Genomic DNA, 23,270 nt, shown 5'->3' with positions numbered 1-23,270 from the left:
AAGAAAGTAATGGAGTGGAATGGAGTGGAAGAATGAATATGTGTGTCGGGGAATATCACATTTCTGAATGCATCCCTAGATTAAAAAGCACAACAAAACACCCAACCAACACCCTAACAAGAACATAAAAAGAGGCCAACAAGATTAGGGTCCCCTGCACTATACTAGAATTCCCAACTCAAGACAGGTTGACCCTCACTTTCAAAATCCTAACCAACCTATCCTATCCACAGGATGATTAACAGGTAATAAAAGGGAACATTTCTCCTCTTCAACATACAAGGATTTGAATGTGCATTAAGAGGTTAGCTTACACTTAATTTATCTGGAAAATGTAGCAATAATTAAGGAGACGAAGGGAAACTGGAGGGCAGCTCATATCCCTGAGGCCACAGAGAGCAGTAACGCCGTACAAGTTGAGTATCCCTTATCCGGACTGCTTGGAACCAGAAGTGGTCCATATTTCAGATCTTTCCGTATTTTGGAATTTTTCAATATACATAAGAATAGTTGGTTTTTATACCCTGATTTTCTATGCCTTTTAAGGAGAATCAGACTGGTTTACAATCACCTTCCCTTCCTCTCCCCACAACTGACAACTTGTGAGGCAGGTGGGGCTGAGAGAGCTCTAAGAGAACTGTGACTAGCCCATGGTCACCCAGCTGGCGTCATGTGGAGGAGTGGGGAAACCAACCTGGGTGACCAGATTAGCGTTCGTCGCTCATGTGGAGGAGTGGAGAATCAAACCCGGTTCTCCAGGTTAGAGTCCACCACTCTTAACCACTGCACCACGCTGGCTCTCATAAGGAGATATCTTGGGAGATGGGACACAAGTCTAAACACGAAATTAATTTATATTTTATTTATGTTTAATATACACTTTATACACATAGCCTGAATGTAATTTTAAACAATATCTAAATAATTTTGTGTACACTGAACCATCAATGGGGCTGCTCAGGGCCTGTGAGTAACGGCTGCATGACGGCTCAAAACATCAGGTTTTCGGATCAGTCCATATATCAGATGTCTGGATCAGAGATGCTCAACCTGGATCACATTATTAGCACAAAAGTCAGGTGAGAATCCTTCATTCCCCTTTAGACTTTCAATTCTCATGTCGGAGGACATTCACTATATACCGTCCCTACATCTTCCAAGGTTTTTCCAATACTGATTAAAGAAGTATGACTCAAATTGAAAATTAATCCAACTCAGCGGGAGCATCCCAAGAGACCGTGAACAGGAAATGAACACCATACACAACCACAACACAGACATGTTTTTAATCTGATACTAGCAACCCAAATCCTATTCATATACACTCAGAAGTAAGTCCCAGAGCAGGATACAATCTTAAGTAAATGTGCATAACATTATAGCTTTGGAATGGTAAGAATCAGATATTTCATCAAGGCAATGATCCTAAACCTACTTAAGTAGGAAGTAAATCCCAGTGAACGCTCTAGGAATTACTTCTGAGTAGATACTTAGAGGATGGAGCTGTCAAAGTAGCATCACTCATGGCCCTCAGGACAACTTCAGGTGTTACACAGAAGTGTGGGAGATACACATGTTCCTTCATTTCATACTTCCTTGCCATGGCTAAAGTGGAAACGTGTACACTCAGGCAAATTCTATCTTCACACAAAACCTACTATCAATACTATATTAGGCACGAGTATTTACCCTCTGGTGTAAAGCTGCAATAGGAAATGGCCAAGACACACTCAGGCTTGGAAAGGCTCTCAGCCTTTCTTATATTAACTTTACTACATCCCCGTAAAATGGCTGGCTCAGTAGTTACGGTTGCCAGCTCTAGGTGAGGAAATACCTAGAGATTTTGTGGGTGGCGCCTGAGAAGGGCAGGGTTTGGGGAAGGGAGGGACTTCAATGGGGTATGATTAGGGTTACCAACCTTCAGGTACTAGCTGGAGATCTGTATTACAATTGATTTCCAGCCAACAGAGATCAGTTCACCTGGAGAAAGTGGCCACTTTGGCAATTGGACTCTATGGCATTGAAGTCCCTCCCCTCGCCAAACCCCGCCTTCCTCAGGCTCCGCCCCAAAAACCTCCTGCCGGTGGAGAAGAGGGACCTGGCAACCCTAGGTATAATACCGTAGAGTCCTCCTTCCAAAGTGGCCGTTTTCACCAGGGGAACTGGTCTCTGTCGCCTGGAGGTCAGTTGCAATAGCGGGCGGTCTCCAGCTACCACCTGGAAGTTGGCAACCCTATCAGTAGTATCATCCCTATGTTGCAGAGAGGCAGCGAAAGATGAATATAGAGGCTTGTGTAAAACCATTACTATTAGGGTTGCCAACCTCCAGGTGGGGCCTGGAGACCTCCTGCTATCACTACTGATCTCGAAATGACAGAGACCAGCCCCCCTGGAGGAAATGGCTGCTTTGGAAGGTGGATTCGTCTATGGCGTTAGGTGCCTCCCCTCCCCAAACCCCGCCCTCCCCAGGCTCCACCCCCCAAAATTCCCCAACAGCTGGCAACCATACAAAAGTGTGATAATTTTTCTGGGTCCACAGATGAAGATTACTAGAGTAAAAAATGGCTTGAAACAACTTCAGTGTAGAAATTAACACCTTTTGTGCAGCCGCCACACAGCTTTGTTCAAGAACGAACTAAGCTCATGTGACTTTGGGGCAAATACTCAACCTAGCAGCTTCTTGTCAATGTCAAAAGGGGGTGGGGGGTCACACAATAATAAATGCTATCATTACACATATACTACTTCACGTGTTGCAGTACGTTCTCCAAAACCAACTCACCCTACAAGACACATATGAATAGGGTTGCCAACCTCCAAGTAGTTAGCAAACCTACAGCATGCTAATTTTGGTTTACTATATAAACCTCCAAGTAGTGGCTGGAGATCTCCTGCTGTTACAACTGATCTCCAGCTGATAGAGATCAGTTCCCCTGGAGAAAATGGCCGCTTTGGCCATTGGACTCTATGGCATTGAAGTCCCTCCCCTCCTCAGGCTCTGCCCCAAAAACCTCCCGCCGATGGCGAAGAGGAACCTGGCAACCCTACATATGAATGTACGAACCACCCACGTGCGTATGAATTGCAATTTTGCCTGCAAAATAAACATCAGCAGGATGGTTGGTTTTGTCCACCCATCTATATCTTGTGTGCAAAAAACATTCAATTTACACACATAGACACCAACAACAAGAGGGACATTTAGCATGCCTTTATGATACTTCAGTGTGAAGCCTGTGTGGTGGAGTGGTTACACAAGAGGCCAGCTGGGTGACTTTGGGGCTAGTCACAGCCCTCTTAGAGCTCTCTCAGCCCCACCTACCTCACACGGTGTCTGTTGTGGGGAAGGGAAGGTGATGGTAAGCCGGTTTGATTCTTCCTTAAGTGGTGGAGCAAGTCAGCATATAAAAACCAAGTCTTCTTCTTCTAAAACAGCCTAGGCTAGCAAGCTTGAAGCGGCCCAAAGTGGAAGAACAACCCTGCCTTAATGACACTTGTAAACACCCATCGTGCGAACAGTCCAGACTTCCAGAGCACCCGGTTTATAATGAAATGTTTACACGCAGATTGCAGACCGGGCACCTATAAGAACTGTGACCCTCCACAGCCCCTTCCCGCCAACAAGAAAAGCAAAAGAGCTCTCCTACACATTAGAAGCCCCTTGCTTTAAAACTAATGAATGCAGCCGTCCGACATGCGGCACCGATATTCTCCTCGGCCCATGCTCTATTGTTGCAACTTCAAAGACTGACCGCTGGCTCAGATACAGTCAATATGAAAAGAGAAGACGCCCTAAATTTACTGCTCGACCGCCTTCCCTTTCAACGGACAGCACAGCGGTCCTCTTTCAAAGAGGCATCACAGGCATAGATCTTCTTTATAGGACACCGTGTACAATAAAGCGGCGCTGTAACTTTGCAAAAAAATAAAAAGGAAAACAAAAGAAACGAACAACGAGAAGCACCTTGAAAGAATCCCCATGAGATGGACATTCCTTATAAAAATATCACTGTGGTTACCACTTTTTAAAAAATGCTTGGAACATTCCAGCGACGGTTCAAAGCCCTTTTGGTATATATATCATTATTGAACCAACCAATTGATTATGTTATTAACTAGGCTGTGCGCTTGAACATTTATGGGCTAAATATCTTTTCCCCAAACAAGAACCTCAAAAGTTTGGTGTTCGACAAAGCAAGTCCAAAGTAAAACGGTTCTCCAATCTATCACCTCAACTCTAAACACCCTTCCCTAAAATCCGCCCACTGAAAAACTGTTTTCCCTTTATGTGTTTTATCACATCATCTAGTTTTTGGACCATGTACCGGTATATAATAGTTGGAATCACGGAACAGGCCAGGCCTTGCTGTGAAAACACACACAACCCCGCTAAACTCTTTGGTTTCCAATCTGATCTGCTTGGACCAAAGAAAGCTTGAGATCAGCTGCATGTAATACTGCCAGAATCGACATCTTCATTCACAAGAAGGAATTTAATCCACCCTTGTTATGGTGCTATTTTAACATCCGCAGATGCTACTGCTCTGTGGAGCCCTGGCACGCTTCAAGGTTAACAAAGGAGGCCCACTTAGAAGCATTAAAACCTTGCTCAGAACAACAACAAAAAAGAAGGTGTCCCCACGGGACCCATCAACACGAAGAGTGAACACAGATGGGATGTCCTAAGGGTGATGGCAGACATATGTTCTATGTTGCGGTGAAAAGATTTGCGACCCTAAAAGCCAAACTGTGCAATGCAGCAAATGTACGATGAAACTATTTTCATCACACTTCAGCATGTATCTTTGCCTCTCTCTCTCTGGTGGCTCCCACCTAGGGTTGCCAGGTCCCTCTCCGCAACCGGCGAGAGGTTTTTGGCATGGAGCCTGAGGTGGGTGGGGTTTGGGGAGGGACTTCAATGCCATAGAGTCCAATTGCCAAAGCAGCCATTTTCTCCAGGGGAACTGGTCTCTATTGGCTGGAGGTCAGTTGTGATAGCAGGACATCTTCAGCTAGTACCTGGAGGTTGGCAACCCAACTCCCGCCCTGTGGATCAGCCTGCCTGAGGAGCTCACAAAGCCTCCGCCTCCCCTGGCTTTCCCCCAACTATGCAAAACTGAACTATTCAAAAGGGGCATTCCAGGCAAGAGATGTTCAGAGGTGGTTTGCCATTGCCTACCTCTGCGTAGCAACCCTTGACTTCCTTGGTGGTCTCCCATCCAAGTACTAATCATGGCCCTGCTCCGGTTAAGCCAGCCTATTTGGGCAGCTGTTGCATTCTTTAACACACCCTAATTTGTTCCAATCTTTTTCACATCATTCATATGTCTCAACGTTTGATAAACTTCTTCTGAGGCATGGTGGTGTCTCCTTGGGGCAAAGGTTGCCAATTTGACAAAGCCGCCAGAAATAGCTGTAATAATCTGGGTGTGTGATAACTGCCTTAAGGAAAACTTCTGGAAAAACTAAGCAACGTTGGTGGGGAGTTTCCAAGAGCTGATTTACATTAAACATGGAAAGATTTGAAGAAATGTTAATCACTTAGTAATAATAAATTATATGACCCGGGAGTACAATTTGTGAACAGCCACAAGCACATCTTGTCAGAGAGGCAACCTTGCAAGAAATATCCTGAAGTCAGGAGAACAACCCTGCTTCAAGCAAGCATCTGGTCTCCAAAGGCTGGGTCCTTCAATTAAAGAAAGACTTGTGGAATTTACAGAAAGAAGCAACCACTGGCAGTTTCTAGTAATGCTGAATGGTGCCTCCATTGCCAACTGCATGATGTTAGAACAAGAGGTATCATACTGATTTTCTGCACACCCTATGGGCTATATACTTCAATAAAACTTCCAAAAAGGCCAGCTTCGCTCCCTGATTTTTCCACTCTGGAGACATCCCTTATCTACACACCTGTGTTCTTATTTGGGTAACACCTGCTCCTTCCAATATCCAAGCCCTGGTTTCTTATATTACACATATGCATAACTACCTACATGGGTGCCATGATTTGGTTGCATGTGCACAGGTACAGGAACATAGACAGAAGGACAGGGAGAATAGCCAAGGAACAGCATATATTCATAAGAACATCAGAAAGGCCCTGCGGGATCAGACCCCGGCCCATCAAGTCCAGCAGTCTGTTCACACAGTGGCCAACCAGGGGCCTCTAGGAAGCCCACAACCAAGACATAGAGCATAAGGAAAGCCCTGCTGGATCAGACCGAGGCCCATCAAGTCCAGCGGTCTGTTCACACAGTGGCCAACCAGGGGCCTCTAGGAAGCCCACAAGCAAGACGACTGAAGCAGCACCATCATGCCTGTGTTCCATCAGCACCTAACATAATAGGCGTGCTCCTCTGATCCTGGAGAGAATAGGTATGCATCATGACTATGCATCATGTGGAACCACCTGTGGAAGATCAACCACCAATGGTGATGGTCTTCAACTGAACTTGGGCTGAACCCTCCTCAGGCTCCACCCCAAAAATCACCAGGTATTTCCCAACCTGGAGCTGGCAACCCTAGTACCAGGTTTGAAAAGGCCAAAGGCTACTGCCATACAGTAAATGCAGTAAAAAGCGACCGCTCTGTTACTAATGGTGCTTGTAAAGGTGCAATATCTTCATACTTTTTTTTACTAAGAACCAAATTCACTCCAGAAAGTCTATGCTTTGCTTCCCTGCTGAACCCAGAGTAATACAAACGTACACTAGCAGCATTTTTCAGAACCTCTGCTGTAAACAAAAGGGAAATATAAGAAAAAGCTTTTTTTCTTGTAATATTGTCGAAGGCTTTCACGGTCAGAGTTCATTGGTTCTTGTAGGTTATCCGGGCTGTGTAACCGTGGTCTTGGAATTTTCTTTCCTGACGTTTCGCCAGCAGCTGTGGCCGGCATCTTCAGAGGAGTAACACTGAAGGACAGTGTCTCTCAGTGTCAAGGATGTAGGAAGAGTAATATATAGTCAGAAAGGGGTTGGGTTTGAGCTGAGTATTGTCCTGCAAAAGTATTGTCCTGTAAGTATCAAGATAATGTGCTAATGAGGGTATGGTATGTTAATATGGAACCATTGTATCCTGAAGTGATCTGTTAATGTGTGTAATCCAAAACTAATCTGTATGGCTATTGTTGAATGTTGCCTTTGTTAGTCTGGAGGTTTTTAGAACAGGAAGCCAAGCCTTATTTTTTTCTTGTAGTTTGGTTTTTGAAAAGGAAGATAGAGATCTGAGGAAGATCTAGCTGAAATCTGCATCCATTACTCTAGCTTTCAGAATCCTTCCTCACAGTTCAATATTAATGCCAATGGTAAATATGTACTGTGTAATCAGAAGAAATTTTGCGGGGGCACGCTATGCCTTTCATGTCCCCATAGCCCAAACACTTTACAGATGTCTTCGGGACAAAAAAAATCCCAGACTTGTCAATTTATATGAATTATTTGCATTATATTTTCCTCAGGGAAGGAAAATTTTGTGATGCGAATCAACACGTACGTGGCCGGTGGGAGTCAGAATGCGTTTCACCGTGATGGGCTTGGTTAGCGCCCACATCAGAAAACTCCAAAAAAGCAGTCTGCTCATTCTTCAACCGATTCAAAATGTCTGTTGCTTCTCACCAGGCGAAACTCGTTGAGATGTCACAATAGTCCCTGGAGCTGTCTGCTTCTAGGCAAACATATATACAAAAAGGAGGAACGGCCATTTTCTTGGGTCCAAGCCACTTAGGGTCCACTTGACGCAGTGACAAAAAACGCTAATGCGATCATGGGGTGCATCAACAGAGGCATAATGTCCAAATTGCAAGATGTCATCGTCCCGCTGTACACTGCATTGGTCAGGCCGCACCTGGAGTACTGTGCGCAGTTCTGGAGGCCTCGCTTCAACAAGGATGTGGACAGAATGGAGCAGGTGCAGAGAAGAGCGATGAGGATGATCAGGGGCCTGGAGACCAAGCCCAACGAGGAAAGGCGGAGGGAGCTGGGAATGTTTAGTCTGGAGAAGAGGAGGTTGAGGGTGGACACAATTGCTCTCTTGAAGTATTTGAAGGGCTGTCACTCAGAGGAGGGCAGGGAGCTGTTCCTGTTGGCAGCAGAGGAGAGGACTCGCAATAATGGGTTTAAATTGCGGAAAGGTACTGCCTGGATATTAGGGGGGGGGGGATTTACAGTAAGAGTTGTTCGACAGTGGAATCAGCTACCTAGGAAGGTGGTGGTGAGCTCCCCCTCACTGGCAGTCTTTAAGCAGAGGCTGCACAAACCCTTGTCAGGGATGCTCCAGGCTGATCCTGCATTGAGCAGGGGGTTGATGGCCTGTATGGCCCCTTCCAACTCTATGATTCTGTGATAACAACTGTCCATAAAGGGATTTATAAGCAAAACACCACATGCAGGGTTTAAGCATAACAACTGGCCTGTTATGAACAGACATTTTTGCTTCAGAGGAATTAGGGTTACCAGTACTGGGTTAGGAAATACGGGGAGATTTGAGGGGTAGTCATGATGCATATCTATTCTCTCCAGGATCAGAGGAGTGTGCCTATTATATCAGCTGCTGTGGAGCACAGGTAGGATAAATGCTGCTGCAGTCGTCTTGTTTGTGGGCTTCCTAGAGGCACCTGGTTGGCCGCTGTGTGAACAGACTGCTGGACTTGATGGGCCTTGGTCTGACCCAGCAGGGCCTTTCTTATGCTTTCTCAACGCTGGCAATCCACAAGAAAAAGAGGAAAAGTTGTGGCTGGAGTGAGCGTTTTTAAGTTCATTCTTCGAGGAGGGGAATGGAGCAGATGCAAATTAATCCCGTCTCAGAAGGCTGCCGGTCAGTGTCAAGCTGCTGTCTTCTCCCTCCAGGCATCACAGCTGTACTTGCAAGGATTTTAAAAAAGCCTCTTGAAACCAAGTTGCTTTCCCACATGAGCATCAATGCAGCCTATTTTCCCTCTGCGAGATGGAAGCCGGACAGACAACCCGAAGGATGGACATGAAGAGGCTTCCGCAAGCGGTTTGAAAAACAAAAGTACTCTTTGTTTAAAATACAATGCGCTTATGTCCTATTTTGCAAAATGCCAAACCCACAAAACAACTATTTTAAATGCTTCCAGGAGATAGTCTGCACTTCGTTATGGATAAATGAAAAACTGCCCATTGGTGTGGTGCGCAACTGACAATAATTTACGCGAAACTTCCAAGAAATGTTACTAGTCATCTGACTTCTCTGAGGTGTTTAGACCTGAAATTGAAGTCAGGCTGTCATTTCTTTGACTTCTTAGTCTAAGACATACTAATATAAACATATCGTTGGGCATCTGAGCTAGAAAGACATTTCAATCGTGGCATCCGTGCGTTGGTTGGTAGACCCTCGTGTCCTCGTTCCAAAAAAGCAGTTCCCGCGCGTGATACCCCTATCAGATGTCACAGCGAACCACAGCTGATAAACTGTGGTTTGATTGAAACTCCAGCATAACGTGATGTCTAAATGCAAAAATCCCACAGTGTTCAGTAGCACTGCCTGCCTCCTGCACAAAGAGAGGGAAGCACAGAGAAACAGAAGACCTTGCTGCTCCACCTGTATCCAGATATTAATAATGCTATCTAAGGATAGTTCTTCCTCGCTCCCTATAGTTTCTCTCTGTGCCCCTTCTCTCCTAAGGCAAAATTTAACAGGCAGCAAAATAGCAGGAGATAACAGAGAGAATGCCCTGACTTGGATAGCTCCAGGCTAGCCAGATCTCTTGAGATCTCAAGGAGGGTCGGCCATGGTTAGTACTTGGATGGGAGACCAGCAAGGAAGTCCAGGGTTGCTACGCAGAGGTAGGCAATGGCAAACCACCTCTGAATGTCTCTTGCCTTGAAAACCCTCCAGGGTCGCCATAAGTCGGCTGTGACTTGATGGCACAAAACAACAACAACAAGGAGAATATAAAAGAACTACTTTAGTTCAAAGACCAGTTTAAGGGATATGACTGGACAGAAAGGGAGGGGTGAAGACAGCAAAAGATGTATTTTATTTCAGCGTTCAAACATTCAGGAATTCAGTGAAACAGCCAGACAGAAATAGTGGCGGGATGTGCTGCTGTTGGCCCCTTATCTGTAACAAGGTACCCCAAAGGCAAGGAATCAACATGAATTCATGGGCTAATATTGATACAAGTGATTTTGTGAATAATATATAGTAAATTTAATGCAAACACAACATTAATGTAAATATGTATGTAGCCCTGTTCTAGCCTCTATGTATTTGTGCTGAACATGCCAAATAAACATGAAAACACAAAATTGCAACAGTGTGACAATATACCAAACAATATCACAGCTCAGACCAAACGCGTTTCGGCTGTGAAGCCTTCTTCAGTGGTCCAAATAATACAATTCTATGCCATTTTGAAGGTGCATGAATGTATAAGAAAATTGTAGTCCTCAGACTGAGTAAGCAGACATTTGTAAATTGTAAAGTCTAAAATGTGTGTATGTATATTTCATCCAGAGTTGCCTTTATAATCTTAGGCTCCTATAGAAGCATTCCTTTCACAGTACTCAGCCATCAAGATATATTGAAAAAATGGGTCCTTATCTGTCCCAGCAATCTGATACGCCACGGGGGCCCAGTGGACCAAAGCTAACAGGGACAAGCAGGCCACGGCTCTACCAAGGTGAACCAACGTTTCCAGGGCTCTGGAAGCCATCCTGGTGACCCGGGTAAAGCTTTGAATGCTGTAAGACAGAGATGGGTTGTGTTTCTCTGACCTCGAGGTGGGAAAGCTGGAACAACAGGGAGCAAAGAAGCCTCCCTCGCATCCTTAATACAGCATTCCAAGCAGACATCCGGGACTGATATCACAACATCTAACCCCATCAGCAATCAGAGTCCATTCATAGAACTCTGACCAGTATTTTAGCATATCTAGATTCACTCTCCAGCCTCATCTAACTTGCAGAGTAAATTAAACTAGAACATCTCTTATCCACTCCTCCCTTCAATGGCCAATCAGCAGGGTTGCCAACTTCCAGGTACTAGGTGGAGATCTGCTATTACAACTGATCTCCAGCCGATAGAGATCAGTTCCCCTGGAGAAAATGGCCGTTTTGGCAATTGGACTCTATGGCACTGAAGTCCATCCCCAAACCCCGTCCTCCTCAGACTCCACCCCCAAAATCTCCAGGTATTTCCCAATCCAGGGCTGGCAACCATATCAGTTCCCCTAGAGAAGATGGCCGCTTTGGCCATTGGACTCTATGGCATTGAAGCCCCTCCCCTCTCCAAACCCCGCCCTCCACAGGCTCTGCCCCCAAAATCTCCTGCTGGTGGCAAAGAGGGACCTGGCAACCCTACGAAACAGAAGCCTTGCTGGGCGAAGGCCTCACCCGGCCCCACCCACAGTCTAAATATACCTGGCAGGCACCATGTTGGGGACTCTCGCAATACACATTTGCATTGTCTTAAAGGAAAAGGAAGGAAGGTATTGATGCTCTTAAGTACATTCTAGCACGGCGGCGAAAATGGCAGCTTTTTTTTTTTAAGACACCCTTTTGTTTCAAATCATTTTTTCCACAGGATGTTGGGAAACTCAGAAATTGAGCCAATTAAGGGGATGATCCTTAAAGCACCCCACCCTTAGTGTTGCCGAAGGCATATATGTGGTGTCCTTACACGTGTGAGTGAGAAACTGTGGAACAATCCCTAATGGAAGCCACCTGCAACGGGGAATCAGTCTCTGGCTAAAGAAGCGAAAAGAAGAAAAAAGTGGAGGAAAAATAACACTCTTTTCTCGCTAGCGTATGGACGTCCCTACAGTTTCAAACAATGGCACGGCTGAATTGACCGGACGTTATTGCCGAATTCCAAAATATCACTGTTTTTGCATCTGTGTAATGTCTGCTCTGGAGGACCTTATACCACTACTTATTTGAATGCCCTCTATATGTGGAACCCAGGGATAAATTTCTTGCCAGGCTGGTTTCTGGCCTAAACACAGGTGCTAGTGCTGAGAAATTAGTATTTTTGTTAAAAGACACTGATGGGTTTGTTTCTTTTAGGACTTTCCTGTATGCTCTGGCGGCAAAGAAAATAAGGTCCAATATGGTTGCTAGGAGAGCTGATCCTTCGAGTTGATTTTAATGGTTGCTAGGTCCCATTGGCCGATTGGGACACCACTGCAACTTTTAGTTTTACTATTTCTCTGTATGCATCAAGTTAGCATAGTTTTATTATGTATATCTATTATTAATCATGATCTGCCTAAGGTCATAGAATCAGCATTGCTGACAGATGGCCATCTAGCCTCTGCTGAAAAACCTCCAGGGAAGCAGAGCTCACCACCTCCCGAGGAAGCCTGTTCCACTGAGGAACTGCTCTGACTGTCAGGAAGTTCTTCCTAATGTCTAGACGGAAACTCTTTTGTTTTAATTTCAACCCATTGGTTCTGGTCCGACCTTCTGGGGCAACAGAAAACAACTCGGCCCCCTCCTCTATACGACAGCCCTTCAAGTACTTGGTTATCGTATCCCCTCTCAGTCTTCTCCTCTTAAACATACCCAGCTCCTTCAACTGACAGAGATCAGTTCCCCTGCAGATAATGGCAGCTTTGGAGGGCAGACTCTATGCCACTGTACCCTGCTGAGGTCCCTCCCCTCCCCAAACTCCACCCCCCCAAATCTCCAAGTGATCCCCAACCCAGAGCGGGCAACCCTAGCCACACACCAGCTGCCAGGGAGGCATGTTTTAAAACTTGCACTTCAGCTCAGGACCGCAGTGTTTTCCTGGGCCAAAACAGCCTGACGAGGAAGCTGTTGGCACCACTTTGGAACTGCATATGCACAGAATACCACCTATGCAGTGCAGTATTGTGGTACCTGGAATCCAGCTTGCTAAAAGTGGAATAGTGGGGCTTGACCTTCCTAAAGGGAGGGGCTGTGTCTCAGTGGTAGAGCATCTACCTGGCATGCAGAAGGTCCCAGCTTCAATCCCCGGCATCTCCAGTTAAAAGGACCAGGCAGTAGGTGATGTGAAAGACCCCTGCCTGAGACCCTGGAGAGCCCCAGCCTGTCTGAGGAGACGATACTGACCTCGATGGACCAATTCTGATTGAGTATCAGGCAGCTTCATGTGTTCAAAATGAGGGCTGACTACCTTTTCAAGTAACCCCCCTCCCCCCGGAAGGCAGCAAAAGACACAAAACAAAGAATTCTATGTAAATCATGCTGACTGCAGCTATTTCAGTTACTGCCAAGCTACTAAAACCATTCACTGTCTGATTTACTGCTATAAAATAATAGAATCAAAGAGCTGGAAGGGACCACCAGGGTCATCTAGTCGAACCCCCTGCATAATGCAGGAAATTCACAACTAACCCCCCCCCCACATCTCCAGTGACCCCTACTCCATGGCCGGAAGATGGCCAAGCTGCCCTCCCTCTCATGATCTGCCTAAGGTCATAGAATCAACATTGCTGACAGATGGCCAACCAGCCTCTGCTGAAAAACCTCCAGGGAAGGAGCGCTCACCTCCTCCACTGAGGAACCACTATTGTTTGTGACCACACATCTAAAGATTCCTTGTCCATCATCATCTCCAGATGAACAGATTATCTTCACACCATAGATAACAAGGCAGCATTCTGAACTCTTCTATATCTTGTTGGTGATTTTACAGGGCAATCCTACGCAGGTATTCAGTGGGATGAGATGGGAATAATTCTGCATTGGATTGCACTGTTAGAAAACTGAGAATCAGCAAAGCTTCCCAAGACCTGGAAGCCACTGTTGAGTTGTGTTTTGAAATGCCTATCTAGGGCAAATTACTATACTCAGGCTGGAGAATAAGGACCTTTGCAACTCACATTCCCATCTGTTTAAATACTTGGGATGACATACGATATACTCTTTTTGCCTGTAATGTATTCAAGATCCGGCTTTCCATAGCTGCAAAATCAATTGAGGAAGTATAAAACTTTTGTGTTGCTGCCCGTTGTAGAATATGATGGAGATTTACTAGACTATTAACTCTACAATGATATTTAAAGGCGAACATGCAATTTAAAAGATACCCTTATGGCAGATAATTCCTGAAATCAGGAGTCCATATAGAAAGATATGAACTGCTGTAAAGGAGAATCTCATTTTTAATCCCCCCCTTTAGAACTAGAGAATCCCCCCCCCAAGTAATTTACAAAGTACTCCTCTGGGACAGACTTTCTCCTAGAGTTTACATTTGCCCATCTGTTTTGCTCATTATGGTGCCTTCTCTGTCAAGAGTGGCAAATTCTGATGGTAGCAAATGCCTCATTGAAAAAAAGGGGGCCACACCAAAACAAAACGAATGCAAAACACACACACACAATAATTGGTGCAAAAGAATTATATTTTAATAAATTCTGTAACCCCTACGCATTTTGCACGAGCGAGCTTCTTCAGGGGGATCTTTCTCCACTTCTGCATCCCATGCAAGCAAACAAGCATAGGGGTTACAGAATTTATTAAACTATAATTCCCTTGCACAAATTATTGTTGTCGTTTTGCCTTCATTAAAAATACACATACACACTTCTCCTCCAATTTACTATTATGTGGTACATCATTCTAAGGCACTTCAGGAACCCATAAGGAAAGAAATCATCATGCACAAAAATGTTATAGCTAGGCATCTTGATGATATTTTTATGAGAACCTACAGGAATGCAAAATGTTGTACAATCACAGGCTCCAAGAAATGTTTCTGTTCACAGCCCTGATGATTGGGAAACTCCACTATCAGTTCTTCCTTAGTGGCCCGGTTCACACTAAGAGAGGGCAACCTTCCCCCACCCCAGATTCAGGTGTGAAGAGAGTGAACTGGACTATTGTAAGGTCTTCATAGTTCCCTTGGCTAAATGATGTCGCTCAAACACGGCGCATACCTCAAGCTAAAAAACAAGGGGCTCCTCGATTTGTTCCTTTATTACTTTGGATGCCAAGCACAATCAAACTGACGCGACAACCTTAAAAAGCACAGAGCTGAAACTAGGAATCGCCAACTTTTTTAAGCCTGTGGGCACCTTCGGGATTTCGAGAGGGAGTGGCGAGCGCCACCCCAAAATGGCTGCCACAGGAGGTGGAGCCAAATGGAATACCTCCCTCCTCACACCTTCTGGGAAGACGGAAAGCCTAAAGGGGGATTGGGGCCACACACTGACTAAGGAAAGCTTGGGTGCTCTATGGTCCGAATCCTCCAGTGGAAAACCCTTTCATTTGAATGCAGGCAGTAAAAAAAACAGTGGTTTCCAATTGGCAAAGGTGTTAGACAAGGAGCTATTTTATCTCCCTATCTCTTCATTAATGTGCAAAAACCAGTCAAGTGGGCCCCACTTTGGATTGGGGCCAAGGCATAGCTGGGATTATAACCTCACCCTCCTACACACACACTCACACACACTGCTGAATGCAAGTGTAGGACCTCCGTTTGTTGGGAGTAAAATCACAACTCACTTGGGTGCCTGCAGTCCCAATGCCACATAGTTTGTTTCCAAGAAGAAAAGGAACATATATATGAAGCTACACTATACTGGGTCAGTTAGAAAGATCAGGTAGCAGGTGACGCAACAGACCTCTGCCTGAAAACTGCTGCCAGTCAGAGTAGACAGCGTTGATCTACATAGACCGATGGCCTGACTCAGTAAAAGGCGGCTTTGTGCGCTCAGACTTTCATGGAAATGCATCTCCAGCTCAACCAACATCTTTCTGAGAACCAACGGGGTCTAGTGGTTAAAAGCGGCTGACTCTAATCTGGAGAACCGGGTTTGCTTCCCCATTCTCCCACACGAGTGGCGGATGCGAATCAGGTGAACTGGGTTGGTTTTCCCACTCCTCCACATGAAGCCTGCTGGGTGACCTTGGGCTAATCATAGTTCTCTCTGAACTCTCTCAGTCTCACCAACCTCACACATGAACACATGAAGCTGCCTTATACTGAATCAGACCCTTGGGTCCACCAAAGTCAGTATTGTCTACTCAGATCGGCAGCGGCTCTCCAGGGTCTCAGGCAGAGGTCTTTCACATCACCTACTTGCCTAGTCTTTTTAACTGGAGATGCCAGGGATTTAACCTGGGACCTTCTGCATGCCAAGCAGATGCTCTACCACTCAGCTAATACCCCGGGCATAGAGTGATCCCAAACACTGATCTCTATGCTTATCAGTGGTAAAGACTCACGAACGCAAAAAAGACGGAGGCCATTTATGCTTGGTAATTAGCAGCGCGTTCCAGGCTGAAGTGCCCTGCATATTTTTTGGAGTTTTTCACGCTGTACCATCATTCAGGAAGTGACTGCGAAGCCGGTGCATACCTGCTTCGCATTTCTTAAGAGCCCCTTTTAACGCAACCTTTTGTGTTTGCTCCACCCTCGCCTCAAAGAATCCTCTCAAGGAAACATGCAAAATCACAGCTGCGCATACGATGAGAGTAGAATGCAGTTGCTGTTCTCGCCGCACGCAACCTAGAATCAGAGTTGGAAGGGACCACCAGGGTCATCTAGTCCAAACCCTGCACAATGCAGAGAATTCACAACTACCTCCCCCCCACACACCCCAGTGACCCCTACTCAATGCCCAGAAGATGGCCAAGGTGCCCTCCCTTTCATCATCTGCCTAAGGTCACAGAATCAGCATTGCTGACAGATGGCCATCTAGCCTCTGCTTAAAAACCTCCAGAGAAGGGGAGCTCACCACCTCCTAAGGAAGCCTGTTCCACTGAGGAACTGCTCTGTTAGAAAATTCTTCCTAATGTCTAGACGGAATAATTTTCTAACAGTTAGAGCAGTTCCTCTGCAATTCCTCTCTGCAAACCCCTTCTGAGGGCTGAAAGAAACCCTGCTGCACAAACTCAGCCACACCTATGCAGATTGGGAAACAAATGAGGGCAACATTTATTGGTGCTGGAGGAGGGGTGTGCATAGTGTAGACAGGGGGGGGGGAAAGCTACATTTGCTTTCTGCCCAGTACCAACCCAAATCAAGGTTTGGTCAATGGCTGTCAGCAAAAGCCACATGCTTGAAGGACGGTTTGTAAAAAATGTCACGAGCCATCCTGAGCCTTGAAGATTGGATAGAAATCAACGGCACCAGGACAGTAAAAATTTCTACCTTTCTTCTTATCCACAGATACACAAAGGGCTTCTAATGAGAAAAAGAGATTTCCCCTGCTGGAGCACCTGTCACTCACTAGAGCCTCAGCCACTTCCTGTGTCACTGGCTGGAAATGCAAGCGGCCACTTCCTTTCGGTCATGGATGAGTCTCTTCCTGCCAAGGATTCTTATCTGAACAGCTGCATGACAGTCAGTCACACGCTGTCAAACCAAGGGCAGCTTTGCCAGATGTGCAGAGAGTATTCTCAGGCATGGGTTAAAAACCAAAGGCGTCCACCGGAAGACCTTCCAGACGAAGAATAAGAATTTGGGTGCGAACGGGACAGGGCCACTTCCAAGCATGGCTGGAGGGTCTCAGGCCACAGAGGACAGGAGATTCTCAGCTGTAGGGAAACGGCTGCCCCGATGAAGACTGGGGCTCTCTGTGGCCATTTATGCTTAGTAATTAGCGGCACGTTCCAGGCTGAAGTGCCCCACATATTTTTTTTATTTCTTCACACTGAACCGTCATTCCAGCCGTCACTGCGAAGCCGGCGCATACCTGCTTCCCATTTCTTAAAATCCCCTTTAATGCAACCTTTTGTATTTGCTCTGCCCCTGCATCGAAGCATTCACTGAAGGAAGCATGAAGAATCCCAGCCGCGGCTTAGCTATGCAAATGACCATTGCTAATGGCTATGCAAATGCAGGAACAAAGGAGCAGGCGAGTGGCGGGGTGATAGAATTTGTTTGACTTTCTTCTCTTCCATCAGGACTGTGAATAGTCAATTTAAAGAGAGGATTTAAAAAAGCAGCTTTGAGCGAGCATCAAAATCGACACTGCATAAATGGCCTGTGTGTCTTTTCCTTCTGCATCACAGTGCGGGGAACAAAGCCTATCAGAATCCCTTTTTCAGTACAGAACGGATGCAATTATTTTCAGTTTTCCTCCCAAAGGGAACACAATTGGTTACAAGGGCTGGAACCTCCAACGACTACCATAAAGGGTCCTATGTGTGAACATCTGACTATTTAATGCCCTCCATGCTTTTTCAACAAGGAAACAAGGGCCTTTCATGCACGGGTTGTTTCCGTCGCCGCCAAGCCCTGAGTACCTCGGGTCTTTGTTTTCATTATGCATGAATTTCCCGACCTTTAGAAGTCGCCTCGCTCTCCCCTCAGGGTTTCCCGCGTTTTGTGGATGCTGTTTTAGCCCGAGTTTAACGTTTGCCTCCATCCTAAATCAGAAGCTGATCCTGGTGCATACTTGTCAATTCGGGGTTTTCTCCCCACACCCATTCTGGCTTCTCCCTCCCACTTGTCTTTAACCACATCCAACCCCTGCCCTCGAAGCCAGAATACCAGGAGGCTGCTTCAGTTTCACAGCGAGCGTCGTCAATTTCAGTCCTCAGCCTGACTGAACAGCTTTTTTTGTTTGCTAACATTAGGGAGAAATTCTGAAGCTCTGCATTTCCCCTGGTGATGCATCATAAATTTAACCCCAAGTACTCCGGGAATTTCTTTGGGGGGAAAAGCCCCTGTGCATAGTGATTTGAGAATTCGAGTCCAAATACTGTGCATTGAGAGAACAGCATATCCAACAGAAACCACCCATGCACAAAAGGCCAAGGATTGGGGAGATTGAAGTCCAGGTTCTTTATTTTTCTCGCCATCCAAATGGCCACATGTCACAAAAAATATAGCTACTGTTTAGTCTCCACAATACCCCGAGTTGTCCAGGAGACCTGAGTGGCACATGACCCTTCCCAGAACTTTGGTGGTGTTTATATGCACCCCGTTGCTCTGAATGGTGAGATGTTTCAGGGGCTAGGAAGTTAGATCAGTGTGCAACAGCGCATAGCATGTTTAATGTTCATCTCTTGCCTTGAAAACTCTATGGGGTCGTCGTAAGTCAGCAGTGACTTGACGATACTTTACACACACACACACACACACAGAGCAGGAGAATGATGCAGACATTGCAACGAGTTAATTCAAAATGAAAACAGATCTATAAAACTTTTAACTGTTTTGCTCCAATGTGGAGATTTATCTTAGATGCTGCACTCCTACATAGAAGGTAAAGCAGGCATAAAAAGCGAAAGAGAAGGCGTTGCTAAAGAATCTAGCAAGCATCTTGGAGGTCACTGGGGCTGCGGCTCAGCGGCACAGCATCCGTTTGGCGTGCAAAAGGATGGAGGTTCAATCCCCAGCACCTCCAGTTAAAGGAATCAGGTAGATCCACAGGATGGGTTGAAATTAAATCAGAAGAGTTTCTATCTAGACATTAGGAAGAATTTTCTAACAGTTACAGTGGATTCTCAGTGGAACAGGCTTCCTCGGGAGGTGGTGAGCTCTTCTTTCCTGGAGGTTTTTAAGCAGAGGCTAGATGGCCATCTGTCAGCAATGCTGATTCTATGACCTTAGGCAGATGATGAGAGGGAGGGCATTTTGGTCATCTTTTGGACATGGAGTAGGGGTCACTGGGGTTGGACTAGATGGCCCTGGTGGTCCCATCTAACTCTTCGATTCTATGATTCTGCTGTCAGATACTGGACTCCCATCTGTGGAGGCAGGCTGTGTTCAGTCACACCGTACTAAGAATGCTCTCTGCCTAGAAAACTGGCAGGATTTTGACAGGGGAAGAGGGAATGAGCAAAAAAGAAAGTGAGGTGGTGCAGTCTTGTTAGATGGTTGGGTTCCAGGAGGGTGGTGGGAGGTGCCCTTGAGTTGTGGCCAACTTATGGCAACCCCTAAAGGGATTTTCAAGACGAAAGGTGGTTTGTACCATTGCCTGACTGTGCACAGCACCCCAGGACTCCCTGGCGGGGGGGAGGGGCTCCCATCCCGGCACTAACCAGGGCTGACCCTGCTTAGCCTCTGGGATCTGACCAGATCCAGCTAGCCTGGGTCAGGTTCTGAGGCCTGGGTTCAAACCCCCACTCGCCAGAAATGATGGGAAGGCGGGGGGGGGGGAGCTGCAGACCTTGGCCCTGGTCCCTTCAGCTCAGCCTGGCCTCCCTCATGGGTAGGGTTTCCAACTCTGGGTTTGGAAACACCTGAAGATTTTAGGGTGGAGCCTGGGAGAGTGGGATTTAGGGATGGGAGGAACCTCGTGGTAGGGTACATCGCCATGCAATTCACCTTCCAAAGCAGCCGTTATCTCCAGAAGTGGAATCAATGTTTTAAATAAAGAAGAGTTGGTTTTTATGCCCTGATTTTCTCTACCTTTTTAAGGAGTCTCAAAGTGGCTTACAATCTCCTTCCCTTCCTCTCCCAACAACAGACACCCTGAGGTAGGTGGGGCTGAGAGAGTTCAGACAGATCTGTGACTGGCCCAAGGTCACCCAGCAGGCTTCCTGTGGAAGAGTGGGGAATCGAACCCGGCTCTCCAGATTAGAGTCCACCCCTCCCCCAACCACAACCCCATGCTGTATAAACAATCCAGAAACAAGTGGTTTGTGTAGTCTGGAGACCAGCTGTCATTCTGGGCGATCTCCAGCCCCCACCTGGAGGAGGCTGGCAACCCTACTCCTGGGGTTGTTGTGAGCATGAAATGGTGGAGGGGAGGGAGGCAGGGGTGCCTCCCTGCGCGCTCTGGAGAGGCAGCAGAAATGAGAAAGAAAAAAGGAAGGAAGAAATTAAGGAAAGGAGCAAGGAGAAAAGGGAGGAAGGAGGAAGGAAGGAAGAAACAGAGAGAGAAAGGAAGGAAGGAAGGAAGGAAGGAAGGAAGGAAGGAAGGAAGGGAAAAAGGGAGGAAGGAAGAGAGAAAGAAAGAGGGAGAAAGGAAAGGAGCAAGGAGAAGAGGGAGGAAGAAGGAAGGAAGGAAGAAACAGAGAGAAAGGAAAGAAGCAAGGAGAAAAGGGAGGAGGAAGGAAGGAAGGAACAGAGAGAGGAAGGAAGGAAGGAAGGAAGGAAGGAAGGAAGGAAGGAAGGAAGGAAGGAAGGAAGGAAGGAAGGAAGGAAGGAAGGAAGGAAGGAAGGAAGGGAAAAAGGGAAAAAGGGAGGAAGGAAGAGAGAAAGAAAGAGAAAGGAAAGAAGCAAGGAGAAAAGGGAGGAAGAAGGAAGGAAGGAAGGAAGGGAAAAGGGGAAAAAGGGAGGAAGGAAGAGAGAAAGAAAGAGGGAGAAAGGAAAGAAGCAAGGAGAAAAGGGAGGAAGAAGGAAGGAACAGAGAGAGAAAGGAAGGAAGGAAGGAAGGAAGGGAAAAAGGGAAAAGGGGAGGAAGGAAGAGAGAGAGAAAGAAGCAAGCAAGCAAGAAAGCAGCCAAGAAGGAAGTGGGCCAGGGTGAGGCCGGGGTGGCGGGCGGCTCCACTCACCTGCCGGGGCCGGCTGCGGTTGTCGGGGGCGCCGAGGGCCGGGCTGCCTCCGCCGCCGCCGCCTCCGCCGCCTCCGCCGCCTCGTGCTCCGCGCAGGACGGGGATGTGGAGGCTGAGCAGGAGGAGGCCGAGCAGGAGCAGCAGCTCTCCGGCCAGCCGCACCATCCTGCGGCAGCGCGCCGCTTGCGGGCTGCGGGCGGCGGGAGCAGCAGCAGCAGCAGCAGCAGCAGCAGGAGGAAGAGGAGGAGGAGGAGGAGCCGCCGGCCGGGCAGACCCCGACGCCCCCGACGCCCCCGCTAGTGGCGCAACGGCGGCGGCGGCGGCAGCAGCAGCAGCAGCGGCGGCGGCGGCGTCCGGTGCGGCGGCGCCGCGCTCAGCATCGACGGGGCGGCGGGCGCGTCCCGTCCAGCGCCGCCAGCCCCAGCCCGGCGCGGGCGGGCAGCAGCAGCCCCGGCCGCCGCGCCCCGGGGCGCCCCGCGCCTCGACGCCCCCCGACGCCGCCGCCCTGCCGCCGCCCGCGGCCCCATCCCGCCGGGCCCGCTCCAACGCGCCGCCGCCCGCCCGCCCGCCGGGCGCATCCGAGCCCGCCCCGCGCCCTCCGGACACTCCGGCCCGGTCCGGCCCAGGAAGGCGCGCCGGGCTCCCCCTCGCCCGCCTGCCCGCCTGCCCGCTCTGCCCGGGGCGCTCCGGAGCGGGCGGACGGACGGACGGACGGACGGGGAGGTCGCGGGGCTGGGCTGGGCTGGTCCGGCTCGCCTGCCTGCCTGCCTGCCTGCCTGCCGTGGAGGGCTCGCCTTTTATACGACGCCCGTCCCCTCCCTCCTCCGCCGCGCCCCCTCCACCCCCCACCCCCACCCCACCCCACCCCAAGTTTGCAACCCACGAGGCGGCCTCCGACGGCATCCCCGAAGGCAGCAGGCCGCTCTGCCCTGACCGGCAGCCGCTCTCCAGGGTCCCAGGCAGAGAAGCGCCTTCCCCATCCCCTGCTCGCCTGGCCCCTTCACCTGCAGAGGCCCCTGGGGGTCGAACCTGGCGCCTGCTGCGTGCCCAGCAGAGGCTCTGCCGCTGAGCCACGGGCCCTGCCCCAATGAAGCGGCCTTCTGCTGAATCAGACCCTGGGTCCATCAAAGTCAGTCTTGTCTGCTCCGACCGGCAGCGGCTCTCCAGGGTCTCAGGCAGAAAAGGGTCTTTCGCATCACCTACCTGCCCGGTCCCTTGAACTGGAGATGCCGGGGATTGAACCTGGGACCTTGCGCATGCCAAGCAGAGGCGCTATCACTGAGCCCCAGCCCCTCTCCTTGGCTCTCCAGGGTTTCAGGCAGGGGTCTTTCACATCACCTACCTGCCTGGTCCCTTTAACTGGAGATGCCGGGGATGGAGCCTGGGGCCTTATGCATGCCAAGCAGATGCTCTACCACTGAGCCACAGCCTTCTGCTTTCATATCACTGGGCTCCCTTCACCAAAAGAATAAGGGCTCCACTCCCTGTCGCTCTTTCCTTGCACCCAGCAGCCAACTTGGGGTGTAAGGCACTGACATGTCTGAAAGCAGAACTTTGGTGACCTTGGATTATTGAGTGATTTATATCCCGCTTTGCTCCCCGGCCAGGACCCAAAACCCCTTCTCTCCCATTTAAACCTCACAACAACCTTGTGAGGTAGATTGAGCAGAGAGTGTTGTGACTGGTCCAAAGTCACCCGGCCAGCTTCCTTCATTTAATTCTCACAACACCCTTGTGAGGTAGGTTGAACTGAGAGTGTTGTGACTGGCCCAAAGTCACCCAGCAAGCTGCCTCCAGCGTAGTGTTGTGGTTAGGAGCGGTGGACTCTACTCTGGAGAACCATCAGGTTCAATTCCCCACGCTTAC

The 23,270-nt window shown here is 48.2% G+C and overlaps 1 protein-coding gene across 1 annotated transcript in view; it reads right to left on the bottom strand.

The window, feature by feature from the left end:
* Positions 1-21,569, bottom strand: part of ISM1 (isthmin 1) — a 35,838-nt gene extending 14,269 nt beyond the window's left edge. Inside the window, exon 1 of the mRNA XM_056856793.1 lies at positions 21,405-21,569. Within this exon, the coding sequence (XP_056712771.1) occupies positions 21,405-21,569 (165 nt within the window). The remainder of the gene's footprint in view (positions 1-21,404) is intronic.
* Between the last annotated feature and the right edge of the window lie 1,701 nt (positions 21,570-23,270).

This window comes from Euleptes europaea, chromosome 10 (assembly GCF_029931775.1).
Source record: "Euleptes europaea isolate rEulEur1 chromosome 10, rEulEur1.hap1, whole genome shotgun sequence".
Classification (NCBI taxonomy): domain Eukaryota; kingdom Metazoa; phylum Chordata; class Lepidosauria; order Squamata; family Sphaerodactylidae; genus Euleptes; species Euleptes europaea.
This window is presented reverse-complemented; position numbering and strand designations above follow the sequence as displayed.